The sequence below is a fragment of the Papaver somniferum genome, chromosome 9, assembly GCF_003573695.1.
Source record: "Papaver somniferum cultivar HN1 chromosome 9, ASM357369v1, whole genome shotgun sequence".
Classification (NCBI taxonomy): Eukaryota; Viridiplantae; Streptophyta; class Magnoliopsida; order Ranunculales; family Papaveraceae; genus Papaver; species Papaver somniferum.
Genome location: NC_039366.1, coordinates 158,757,974 through 158,771,854, shown reverse-complemented (window position 1 = coordinate 158,771,854; position 13,881 = coordinate 158,757,974). Strand labels below are relative to the sequence as shown.

General features: G+C 37.3%; 1 protein-coding gene across 1 annotated transcript; it reads left to right on the top strand.

Moving 5' to 3' along the window:
* The first annotated feature begins 1,926 nt into the window (after positions 1 to 1,926).
* On the top strand, positions 1,927 to 9,602 carry LOC113310655 (DDT domain-containing protein PTM-like). The gene is made up of 9 exons (XM_026559391.1): positions 1,927 to 3,068; positions 3,560 to 4,261; positions 4,491 to 5,790; positions 5,984 to 6,272; positions 6,381 to 6,505; positions 6,596 to 7,062; positions 7,183 to 7,211; positions 7,652 to 8,233; positions 8,326 to 9,602. Exons 1-9 carry the CDS (start codon positions 2,242 to 2,244, stop codon positions 9,417 to 9,419), a joined length of 5,415 nt encoding a protein of 1,804 aa, XP_026415176.1. The 5' UTR covers positions 1,927 to 2,241; the 3' UTR covers positions 9,420 to 9,602.
* The last annotated feature ends 4,279 nt before the right edge of the window (positions 9,603 to 13,881 follow it).

Below are 13,881 nucleotides of genomic sequence, written 5' to 3'. Positions count from 1 at the left end.
AAAAACAACGCGCATATCGATGAGACTTGAGAAGTTGCATCATAATCATCAAGTAGACAAATTTCAATCTTTTCTCCCTTAAATTCGTAATGAGACTGATCAGTTTTCATAAGTTTTCATCACCCCTAAGAAAACCATACAAAGAGTTATACTTCTAGATTATGGTTTGGGAGGAAGACGAAAGAAAGAAGAAGTGGAAAGCAAAAATATCTTTTTACACATAGATCGAGGAAAAGCAAGAAGTCGAGATTTTTTGCTTCATTTAGAAGTTGCTTCTTTGCTTCTAAAAGATGATTAAAAATGAGACATCATACTGACTTTCGACTTTTTGACTTTCAGAAATCGAAAAGTCACTTCTCCTTGTCTATCGAAACAAACTCTAAACTGAAACGTACGCGCTATCCCATGATACCCCGCAATCTGACCTGTCGGTCGACCATAATCTGAGAGGGGTTAGCATCCACCCAAGACCTCCCGTTGTTAAGGCAAGCAAAATGCATCTTTATCGAAAAAATCCTATATGTACATGCTTAGTATATGTATAATTTCTATTCGTTTCACTAAAATTAACAGTTAACCCAATTGGTAATAAAAGTAATGACCCGAGTTCGAAACTCATACACATTAAATTTTTTATTGACTAATAAGGTAAATAGTTTGCATTCTATTATCCAGGTAGCCGTTAAGAAAACCAAAAATAAATAAATCAAGCGGGTTCTGCCAACAACAAAAACGAAAAGAGTTAAAATGTAAACCCCGGCAAGAGGGCCATAAGACAGTAGACAGTGAATTCATTGACCGTTAATTACCAATCACTCTCCTGGTTCTTTGTTTTTGCCGCGCCTTTTTCCGAATTATGTAAGTACTTTCCCTCCAAAACTCCGATACAATTGTTCTACACATTATTGGTGCATGCACAGTAGTTGCGTCAGCCTAGAATGTTCTTTACTCGACTCCGTCTAAAATAACAAAACCACTGGTTGACTCGTTTTTAACTCTAAATGAGACCGAGTCACTGGATCTCCTTAAGTCGAGTAAATAAATATTTGGAAATGAACAAAATATTGGATTGAGCGTTATTGGATTGTCTATGTCCTGTGCAGAAATACTTCAATCCTTAATAGCTGAGGGATAGCATCATTTTTCATTCACCCCCTTTATCTAGAGTAAGAGTGTGGTTTAGACGTAGATCTTAGTTTATTTTCTTAATACACTTTCAGATTTCTTTAGAAATATTTATTTGTTGGAATTTATTTTTGCTTTTTCGTTGCAGATGGTTTTTATTTTATATGCACAATTATTCTTAACGCAATAAAATTATTTAATAATTAATAGAAAATTTTACCATTAGAGTGGCAATAATAATAAAATAGATAAATTTTTTTTTTTGAAACGAAAATTTAATCTTGATTCACCGGGTAAACGGAGAAAAAAAATTATTGCGTAAAATCAATAAATAAAATGCACACTATACAAAATAACTTTGATAAAAATTTGCTAAATTTCAATCAACAATCATACTAATAAGTTACTTAAATTGATAATCCTTTTGAGAACTTTAATTTTATACTTTTATAATATAACTTACAGTTAAATGAAAATATAAAGCATAAATTCTTGCAAAAAGTTATAAAAGTTCAAAATTAACCGTCACTTTTACTTATCTAATTAGACGAACCGAACTAGCATACTCATGTATCATTTTACTCCGAAATTCCAAATACAAATTTTTTTCTTCTTCTACATATAGTCCAATGCAGATTATTAATAACTTTATTAGAAAAATAATCACAGAGAAACATTAACTCGAACGAGTTAAAATTATCATAACTCACTAGGAAATCATAGAGAATCCCGATTCTTACGATAGTCATTGTGAACACAAGTACACAACACGCACATACGAGTAGAAGAGTGTGGGAGAGGAGGGCCGTTGGTCTCTTTCCCAAAATCTCTTCACCTCTCCTCCCTCATTGGGTTTCTATCTTTCTCTCTCTTCTCAATGCCTCTTAAAGTATTCGTCAATGGCGGTTCTTATCGAACCCTAATTTAGATACTCTTATATTTTATGATCGATTTTGGTACCCTGCTTGCCTATCTACGCTACGATCTGAAAAAGAAACCCTAGATTTTGTTGCGGTGATTTGATTCTAGTATTTGTATATATATATGCTCTTTTGTAGGATTTTGATTCATTAGGAATTTTTGAATAGGGAGTTGTTTAGGTTAGGGCAGAAGTGGATGGAGTCCGAAGAGATAAAGTCAGAAAATAATCGTTCAAGGAAGAGAAGGAAGAGAGATAATCCTGTTGAGAAGATTCAGAATTCTGTGAGTAAGAAAGCAAAGTTAATTGTTGAGAAGAAACCCAGGAAATCATTAAGAACTTATGTGGGGAGATATGTGAGGAAAGAGTTTGAAGGATATGGGGATTTTTTGGGGAAAGTTGTATCATATACTGAAGGATTGTATCGAGTTGATTACGAAGATGGGGATTCTGAAGATCTAGAGTCTGATGAAATTACTGATATTCTAGTGCCGGAGGGAGGTTTGGACTTGAAATTAAATACTAGAAAGAATAAATTGGATCGATTGATTGCCACTCGTTATGCAAAGAACAATAGATTACCATCGAATAAGAGTGAGACAGTTGAAACCAGTAAGGCGAGTTCTGATGATGAAATTGATGTTGAACCAGAAGTGGTTGAGGAATTGGTATCTGATGATGATGACACTGACTCTTCAAGTGATTCTTCTGAGTTTGTGAAAACTCGCCAGTTTGGGAATGATATCCCACTTGCTCCACCACCTTTATTGCCTCCTTCCTCAGAGAGTATTAATGTACCTGAGGAATGTGTTTCACAGCTCTTCTCAGTGTATAATTTTTTGCGGTCGTTTAGCATACAATTGTATCTATATCCTTTCCAACTGGATGATTTTGTGGGGTCACTGAACTATGCTGGCCCTAATACTTTGCTGGATGCAGTTCATTTCTCGATCATGCGTGCATTGAGACATCATCTCGAAACGCTTTCTACCAATGGGTCTGAGCTCGCATCGAAATGCTTAAGGTATGCACAAAAATGTAATTATCTATCTTATATGGAGCTGTACACGTAGATTGTAATATTGATGACATCAAACACCACATAGCTACTGTTGTTCAACATATATGACGTATAGCTCAACAGTTATATGAGGAAGCAGTCTTTGAGGTGCTTCAATAGTGGCAGAAAGACGCCTTTATTAATATTTAATAAGCAGAACCTACAGAAAAGTTAGTAAACTAGTATAGTAAATAATGTTCTCACCAAACTTCTCAAATCTCCCATGCCTTTAACAATACGACGTTTAATCCATTGTTTGGCAAAAAAAGAAGATCCATGTGTGGAACCCAAATCCAGCAGTTACGCATCGTATAACTCAGTAGGTGTCGTGTTATATGTCCGGTATCCTTGTGCATTCAAGTTTTAATAACTTTTGTGAATAATTGCTGTTTATGTGTGTATTTATATGCAATGTTGTTTAGAACTTAGATGCAACATCCTCTCCTTGACTGCAGGCGCCTGGATTGGAGTTTACTTGACACGTTGACTTGGCCGGTGTATGTTGTCGAATACCTTCTGGTAATGGGTTACGCAAAGGGATCAGAATGGAAATGGTTTTATGACGATGTTCTAGACAGGGAGTATTACAGTTTATCTGTTTCTAGAAAGCTGACAATTCTGCAAATCTTGTGTGATGACGTCACAGAATCTCCAGAACTAAGAGCAGAAATTGACATGAGGGAGAATTTGGAAGCAGTGACAGATTGTGATTTGGTTGCAGTTCCTTCAGAAAATGGGCCAAAGAGAGTTCACCCTAGATACACGAAAACCTCAGCTTGCAAAGATGCTGTGGCAATGGACATAATCACCAATTTGCAGGAACCAAAAGCATGTCAACAATCAAGCTCCTTGGCGTCTGATGTTACTGAACTCAAACCCACAGCTCTTGGAAATGATGAAGATAGAAATAGTGATGAGTGCCGGCTTTGTGGAATGGATGGGACATTGCTTTGCTGCGATGGGTGTCCTTCAGCTTATCATTCTAGATGTATTGGCGTGAGCAAAATGCTTTTACCACAGGGGTCGTGGTTCTGTCCTGAGTGTACTGCTAACAAGGAGCCAACTCTCAGAGTTGGAGCAAAGCTGAAGGGAGCAGAGATCTTTGGCGCTGATCCCTATGAGCAGGTTTTCATTGGCACTTGCAATCACTTACTTGTGTAAGTCTTTGTACTCATTTGCTACATTTTAACTCTTTCTTGTCCTTTCTTTGACATCATCATACGGTAGTTGTTAGAAATTTGCAGCATGCTTGGCCAAGATTTTTCACTTTCTGGAAATTTGTTTATCAAAGTGCATTATATTATAATTAATGCGAATTGCCCTTCAAACACCCGATGTTTAACTTTTGTGCTGCTTATTGACTATCCTTTTAAAATCTGACCGCAGACTCAAATCCTCGATGGATTCAGAACCATTTTCCAGATACTACAAACAAACTGACATTCCCAAGGTTTTATGCGCACTGTGTTCATCTCCGCAACACAAAACACTCTACTTAGAGATACTAAAGGGGATTTTAGACTACTGGGGCCTACCAGAAGACAAATACCTGTCCTTGCCTGAAGAAGATGAAGCCACGACAAAGCAGGGAGAGGTGAAGGAAGGCGCTTTGGTTTCAGTTCCAGCTTCCACCTTTTCTTGCAGGGAAACTGATAACGGGAAGGATAATTGTTCCAGCAATTTAGAGGAAATTAACAACGAGAAAGGGGCGCTATCATGCTTGGATAATGATGAAGAATTGTGTTTAAATGACTCGACCCTGGATACAGTTAACCTAGCAGATCGTCCCGGCCTTAACAGAGATGACATTATCATGTCTGAACAAGTACATCAACAAGTGGATTTTACGTGTCATGAGCAGCTCGGAAGAGAGTCTGCAGCATCTACAGAAACGATCAGCATCCCTGATGCTGGCCCTTCCAACTCAACACACCAAAGCTTGGGTGAAAAAATTGACGTGATGCCTGTTACTTGTGTCTCTGCTTTGGGTAATGAGTCTATTGCTGTGAGAAACAACACTGGTGATCCAGTTTCATCAACAAAGAATGGCTCTGTAAACAGATCCTACGAAATCATAGAAGGTAGACAGAACGTTGCTTGTAAGACTGTTAGAGGAGATAGAGATGCTGATTTTTTATATATGGGGGCCCTATTCAAGCCCCAGAGTTACATAAATCAGTATAATCTTGGTGATATTGCTGCATCTTCAGCTGCTAGTCTTGCTGGTCTTTCGACGGAAGAAAGCCGAGTTTCTGTATCTCAATCTTCATCCAACCCTAGGAGGATTGTGACCGAGAATATCTCAATGCAAGTTAAAGCATTTTCTTTAGCAGCCACTCGATTTGTCTGGCCAAATCCCGAAAAGAAGCTAACAGATGTAGTCCCAAGGGAAAGATGTGGCTGGTGTTATTCATGCAAGACCGCTACCACATGCAAGAAAGGATGCTTGTTAAACTTTGCAGCGTCTAGTGCAATTAAAGGATCTATCAAGATCCTTGGAGCTATTCGTCCAATAAAGAATGGAGATGGAAACCTTCCTGGTATTGCATCATATATTCTTTTCATGGAGGAAAGCTTAAGTAATCTGGTGGTTGGACCGTTCTTGAGCCCGAAGTACCGGGAACAGTGGCGTAAGCGAGTTGAACGAGCCTCAAAGTTCAATGGTTTAAAGCCCTTGTTGCTTGAAGTAAGTGTTTTCTTGTATATATGATTTGCAAAAATAAACCTTGCTGGTGCAGCCCAGCGTCCATGCGAATTAGGCCAGAGAAATAAGCGATCACGTCTTTTTTTCCAGGATCATTTTGTATAATTATGGCTCAACACTATCTGTTCGTTTTTCTTGTACGAGTTTGATTGTGAACTTAAGATTGTGTTTGCAGCTTGAGGAGAACATTCGCCTAGTGGCTTTGTCCAAAGGATGGGTCAAGCTGGTGGATGATTGGCTGGTCGAATCCTCTGTTACCCAAAGCGCTACAGGCTCTGTTGGACCGACTCCCAGGCGAGGGGGGCGGCGTAATAAGAAACAATCAGCCATTTCTGAAACTGCAACAGAACCTGGTGATGATAATCCTAAGGAGTTTACTTGGTGGCGCGGAGGGAAACTTTTGAAGCTTGTATTTCAAAAAGGGATTTTACCATGTCCAGTCGTTAAAAAGGCAGCTCGTCGAGGTACTTCTCTTATGTGGCTTAGTTTCTTGCCTTTAAATTCAATGTTTAAGTAATTGGAAATACATAAAAAAACAATTAGAAAAGAAGGCTTATACTGTAGTAATGCAGGTGGTTCTAGAAAGATTCCTGGTGTTCATTATGCCGAAGTCTCTGAGATTCCAAAGCGAAGTAGAAGGTTTTCTTGGAGAACAGCAGTAGAAATGAGTAAGAATGTGTCACAGCTTGCGCTTCAGGTTTGTTCTAGCATTTTTTTGCTGAATACATGTACACTTGTGTGTTGTGACCATGTTTTCTAAGTACCGGATTCATATTGCAATGCTCAGGTTCGATACCTTGACCTTCATATATTGTGGAGCGATCTTATTCGCCCGGAGCATAACACTCAAGATAGCAAAGGAGCAGAGACCGTAATTTCTACCTTCAGAAATGCTCACATTTGTGATAAGAAGGTTCAAGAAAATAAGATTAGCTATGGATTAGAATTTGGTAATCAGACACATTTACCTTCCCGTGTCATGAAGAGTGTTCTTGAAGTGGAGCAGAATCCTGACGGGAAGGATAAGTATTGGTTATCTGAAACACAAACTCCTTTGTACTTGATAAAAGAGTTTGAAGACAATTTGGAGAAGGCTCCTTTGTCACCTCCCAAGAAAGATTCATATGGATTATCGGAACTTCAAAAGAAGCAGCTAAAAGCCTCTCGGAAGGATATATTTTTGTACCTCGTGCACAAAAGGGAGAAACGTGAGAACTGCTTGTGTGCCTCTTGCCAAGCAGATGTTTTACTTGGGTATGTTTTGTCTCCTTCTCTTTGATTCTAGGCGTTCTTTTTTTGTTTGTTGAAATTCTGTGGAGCTCTTTTGGTTCTACTTGCTAGTTCTTTTCACGAATTCTATAGTTTGGTTTTCAGGGATGCTGTAAAGTGCAACTTATGTGAAGGTATGCATTTATTTTCCCTCTTCATTAGCTACTCCATGCTATAGTGAAAATACATTCAAAACTATTTAATCTATATTTTAAGTGTTATATCTTCCATAGACATGAGAATTAGTATGATACACAGGTCAGTGGTGTACAAGATTCACCCTTACAGTTTACTTTGTACATATAATTCTTTAGGCCCAATTCCTTTTTGTTCCCCACTTTCCAGTAATTCTGATGATTATATCATTATCTTATCAGCTCACTGTTTTTGTTTTTGACTATTAACTGCTCGACATTATCCGCTGAAACCGTCACTATGGCATAGGTTTCATTTATATAAATAAATGCCGTCTGTTGATGGTTGTCATATAGATCCATGCAGCTGACCAGGATTTTGTTAAATAGTTGTTTGGCTGGTGACTAATTGATCTCTATCCTGCCATTTTACTGGTCAGGTTTCTGCCACAAGAATTGCACCCAATCTTCTCCAGTTGCCCTGAAAAACGCGGGGGAAATTACAATCACATGTAAAAAGTGTTTCTGTGCCAAAGCTTATGCGCTAAATGAGAGCAATAAGAAACAAGCTATCAGTAAAATGAACTGGCAAGGTCAAGAATATCAGGTGGCAATGGCTTCCCGTGAAGCTGTCCAGCAAAATACTATTCATAAACCATTAGCATCTGCTGGAACTCAAATGGTAAAGAAATTGGTCATTTGTGGTCCTAAACCGCCACCAAACAGTGTTAATGAATCCGTAGCATCTGTTGGAAATGTTGAAACTCAAATGGTGAAGAAATTGCCTATGGCTGGTCCGAAATCAGCCGCAAAAGGTAAGAAAGTAAAAGCAACTGATGAACATTTTGGAGTTATATGGAAGAAGAAGCAAAGTGCGGATACTGGAAGCGAATTTCGGCAGAACCACATACTTCTTAGAGGCAATGCGCATATAGACCAGTTGATAGCGCCCAAATGTGTCCTTTGTGAAAAGCCGTACAATCCTGATCTCATGTACATTTGCTGTGCAAATTTTTGCAAAAGTAAGTTTATACATGATAGAATTTTTAATATTATGAGATCATTTTCCTTCCCAATGTAGGTTGCTTATGCTGTAATGTGTTTCTATGTGCAGATTGGTACCATGCTGATGCCTTACAGCTCAAGGAAACTCAAATTTTTGACGTTGTAGGGTTCAAGTGCTGTAAATGTCGTAGGATTAGATCACCTGAATGCCCTTATGCTGATCCTAACAAAAGGAAGACATTTGTTAGAGCTCCTAAGGAAGGAAGCGCAGGAACAGCTCTGTCTTCTAAAACCATCCTCAGACAACCTGATGTGCTTGAAACTACTCCTATAGTAATAAACACAAAGATGGAGATCATTGATCTGGATGAGGGTTTAAGACCGAGGAAGAGTAGTGTGAGGTCATCAAAACAAGGAGGCATGGGAATGTATCCTTCGTCTGAATATGTCATCAAACAACCAGAAGTAGTTTCCAGCTCAGATTGGAAGACAGAGGGCCTGATTGCAGAAGACAATGATCCTCTTTTGTTCTCTCTTGAAAGGGTGGAGCCAATATTGGACATCAAATCGGAAGCCGAAATTGAACAGTGTGATGCTGTTGCACACGCACCATCTCATGGGCCACAGAAGTTACCAGTTAGAAGGCAAGTTAAGTCTGAGAAGGATGGAAATGGCAGTTCTATGGGAAGTTTTAATTTGGAATCCCCGCCCTTAGTCGTAAATGATTTCGTGGGATCTGAGCTGATGCCTCCTGAGGCGGAGTGGGACTTTCCTATTGATGATAGTTCTAAAGACGAACCCTTTAATTTTGAGGGTTTGAACTATGACTCGATGGAGTTTGAGCCACAGACTTACTTTTCTTTTACTGAATTGTTAGCATCAGATGATGACCAGTTGATCCAGTCTGATACCTCTATGATGAACGACATGTCAGATGATTGGAGGGACATCCATATCAGTGGCGCAATTTCACCACTAAAAGTGGAGCAGTGTGACTTGGGTTCTACGGGAGGTCAACAACATACTCCAGTTGTGGAACAGCCTAGCGGCACTGTGAGTTGTTGTATGTGTTCATATTCAGAACCAGCCCCAAATCTTTCTTGCGAGATTTGTCAGATTCGGATTCATGAGCATTGTTCTCCTTGGGTAGAGGTTGGTGGACATGATAGGTGGAGGTGTGGTAACTGCAGAGATTGGCAATAGGGTCCATACCTCATTTTACGTGGATTAGGGCAGTGCCGGTCCTGCATTTTGTGGCCCGATGCAATTTTTTTTTGTGCCCACAAGAAAGGAGCTATATGTAACAATTTTTTTATTAACATTGTTAAGTGTTAACTGATGTTCGAAAAGAAAGGAGAAAGAAAAAAAAAATTGTTCACTTGGAAAGCATTAAGCATTCAATTATAATTGTCTGAAAATCGATACTCTTTGTACATTCTTAATAGCAAAATTGTTAATAATGGATGTATAATCCAAGTTTTTAGTCATTGCTTGTTCAATACCCAATATGCCTAGTCCATTTAATTTTTCTCGTGAAATTGTGGATCGGAGATAATTTACAAAATCGTTTAAGCTATCCATGCATGATCCGTATTCTTTGGATTATGCAGCACATCTTTAGGTTTTCTCATACACATTAGAATCATGCATGGCAACACTATCAATTCCAATAACAAATCTATCTAATTATATCTTTTGATGACCCATGAGTTAAAGAACTTCCGAGCTCTATCATGAGTCTTTCAGGCTCTCATCATCAATAGCGATTAGTATCAAATAAGAAAACAAAGTTCTCTTCATAAATTTCAAATTGCTCAAATCTAGTACTAATCGTAGAAAGAGCACAAAGTTCTCTTCATAAATTGCAAATTGCTCAAATCTCGTACTAATCGAACAAAGAGCTCGATCCAATGAGTTACGAGTATAACTTATGCAGAGATTCTGATGCACGGACTGTAATGGCTCTAGCTCAGCCACTAGGAATTACAACTGCATTAACTGCATAAACTTGTCTCTGTTATTGCCATCAAGAACAACAACAGAAAGGCAATGGCCAAGAGTTATCTTTGAACCGATTCAGAAAACCTTATGCGTTTCATCACTTCATCTGCCCCCACCTTGGCACATATCAGGGATGATTGAGGAAATAAAAATCAGATTTAGATAGATCCCGCTTATTTAAATAATTCAACACAACTACAAGGAAGGAAATCAAGCGACAGATGGGTTAGCCAATCATGCGGCAGATATAAGGCAAACGGGGAGTTTATCAACCAAAATATGGGACCAGACAATCCCATCTTTTATTAGTCAAAAATTATTCCAAGATTCCGTGGATACCACGTCCCCACGACAAATTGTAAACTAATTTCCTTTTATTTAATTCTATGCATAAAAAAAAATCTTATCACTTGCGCTTCCAAATGGATACTTTTTATAAAAAACATTTGTCCCCCAAAACAGGTATAATATCCCTTTTAGCCGCGAATAAATCAGCAACCTCTTGTTCGAATCCAGTTGTTCTATATGTTTCAAGAAAGGAAACGAGTCCCCTCAATTGTTGAATGGTCCAATAGATATCGGTATCCTCTGTTTGCAATAGTTTACTAACCGAGGAATGTTTCAAGAGTTTACATGGCTGATAAAATATCATGCCAAATAACCATACTAAGCAAAAACTTAAAAATCTGCTATCCTGTCTTATTATGCATTCTCATCATCATGGCTCAACTTTTATTCTTAATTCTTCATACTTCTTTGTTAAATAAACCAAATGTTCTTATTTTTGTAGAGCTTGACACCATAATGCTGTAGCACTTTCTGCTTGACTCTCCAACTTAATTGCGACAACTTTTTAAGAGGATGCTCTCTGAATAGTTGACTATATCTTAGGAAACCTTCCACCGCTCCCGTGAAGCCGAAAACGACACAAATTATCTTGTCTACCTTCTGAAAAATGGCGTGAGTGTACACTGAATCTGTCTCATCTCATTGTTTGCATCAATCAATGATGTGCAGAAGATTCGACATTTTTATAAATTGCATATCAAGTTGCTCTATCGGGGACCATGAATGTAAGTGTGTGTCGTTTAAAATATGTTATAAATATCTGATATTGGGTTTGTAGTAAATAAGTCTGGTTCTACCTGCCACTATTATCGAGACATTGGTTCAAAAAAAGATTTCTTATTTTAAAGGTACCGTTAAGTTTGATCTTTTGCACGAAAGATTGCAGAATGTCTCCCACAAAGAAAAGTTAATCGGGCTGTTTGAGTTTTGATTTCTTAAAGCAGCTAAATATTTCCTAGCTCGTAGGTTGGTAGTAAAGGATACTTGTGTTCTTCTAATCGACTATGATTGTTTAGACAAAGCTAGTGGAAAATAAAAGTTGATACAATTAAATGATCATTTGTAAATTACACCCAGAAAAATGGGCTCAAATTTCTTGAGTAAAGAATGTCACTAAAGATAATAAAAGATTTTTTCCAGATCTATATGTAATGTTATCATGTATAATATCAACTGAGATGGCTACACACCAGGTGAAGAAAGTTGTGGAAAACTATGTATATTTTTGAACTTTTACACTTCATATTCTTTAACCAAGATTTTCTCCTACTGAGTTTTCCTTGCCAAGGTTTTAATTAGGGATGCAAGTCTAGTGTTATCCGCAGTTCGAAATATTATACTCTTTTTTCTTTGTCTGGATTTTTATCAGTCATGTACAGGTGTGGCAAATGTGCAGATCCAACGTTGTTCTGGGTTTTATTCAGATTTTTTGACAGGAATTTGAATACGCTAATGATCTTAGAACGGTTATCATCATTAAAGAAGATGTATGTCCATAGAGTTTCTTAAAATATTGCTTGAATTATTTGGTTCAAATTTTTATTGCACATTTTTTTTTGACAAGATTTAACAAAGAAAAATGAGCAGTGTCATCAACATTGTTATGAGTTTCCAGGTTTTTCCCGAATGGGTTTCCCGATTTGTTATGAGTTTCCGGATTTTCCCCGAGTGGGTTTCCCGATAAAAGTTTACAAAAGCAACGTATTTGCAACGAACAACAAGGCTCAAAGTGTTGTATTGTTTTTTGTAAGTCCAATTTTTATCTTACCAGATTTTTTTGGCGTCTTAGCGAGGCGGCGACTCCAAAGGGGGTGATGTATAGAATCGAAAAATGAGTTTAGCCGACTCACCTTAAATGATCTAGATAAGTCTACTTAAATGTAAATTAACCCTTTACTGAATTAACATTACCGTTTTTTATCACGCTTGTTATCACCTATATAGACAGGTGTCAAATATATTTTATAAAGCTCAAGCAATCGTACTTATAAATATAGTATTTTGTTTCGTACGAAATGAAGTCTGTTCTATGTAATAATAATAAAAAATAGTCTATGCACCAGATAAGTAAGAAATTAAATCAAGCTTCTCGTCTCTATTTTGTCTTTTCAATCTCTTTACGTACATATAATTAATAATTTTTATTACAGGTAGAGCAAAAAATGGTCCATAAAGTATGAAAATCATAGTCGGGTCGCTAACTATTATCAATTGAATATTTTTTTATAATGGGACAAAAATATATGTTAGAGCACTGTTTGGTTGAACATGCCAAGCGGTTGGTATGTCAAGGTTAGTTGTCATGTTTTGGTATAAAAATTCATAAGTCGCTTATTAGATTACTAAAGTCAACTTCGTCAGGTTAGACTAGGAAGTCTAGAAATGTTGAGACATACAAGTATTACTCTAAAGACCTGAAGAATCCGAAGACGTATCGACATCAACGAAGTCATCATCCTTCCACTTAACTTGACTTGTTTCCATTTCTATATCGTTGCTTTCAAGTCGTTTCTGATTGAAAACATAACATGCGAAGTTATAAATGTGAATCTCTAGTATTAGAGACTTGATCATCTTATTATAATCAAAGTGTCAAGAAAGAATATATCAATAGTTGCGAAGATTTATATTGGTATATTATATTACGAAGTATAGCACTTATATTTTGAACTTCGTAATTGCGACATCAACATAATATCTGTAACTTGTTACTAGATTGTGTAATGTACATAGGGTTGATTTCATTCCTAGAAAACTACGTTTTAATTACAGAGTTTAAGGAAGTAGACTTACGAATTTTTTTCGACATTGAAGGCCCGGTTTTCATTGAAGATCTAAGGTTGGACCTATCCTAACCTATATAGGGAATCAAGATAGAACCGATCCTAATCAACTTATGTTGGGAGTCAAGGTATAATCGATCCTAACCTATATAGGGAATCAAGGTAGAACTGATCCTAATTAACTTATGTTGGGAGTCAAGGTATAATCGATCCCTACCTATAATGGGAGTAAAGGTAGAATCGGTCCCTACCTACATTGGGAGCCATGGTAAAACCAGTCCTAATATATGCAAAACCGATTTCTTTAGTCACATGCAAATTATTTTGGAAATCGAGTTTGCAAAATAGGAAAGTTCAAGATGTCCACATAATAAATAATTTGAACATGAACACAAATCTTATATTTTATTGTTCAAAGATATTCCTTGATGCTCAAGGTGAGATCCCAAACCGAAATGTTTGAGATTTTTTTTTTCTTTTAGATTTTCGAATGTATATGTTTTGTTTCACCAGCTATCAAAACATATCTTCGA

Bases quoted from the DNA above. Each gene is read 5' to 3' on its own strand.
- LOC113310655 (XM_026559391.1), top strand. From the start codon at position 2,242: ATGGAGTCCGAAGAGATAAAGTCAGAAAATAATCGTTCAAGGAAGAGA. The intron at 7,063-7,182 runs GTATGTTTTGTC...TTTGGTTTTCAG, and splicing joins CAAGCAGATGTTTTACTTGG to GGATGCTGTAAAGTGCAACT. The intron at 8,234-8,325 runs GTAAGTTTATAC...TTCTATGTGCAG, and splicing joins CTGTGCAAATTTTTGCAAAA to ATTGGTACCATGCTGATGCC.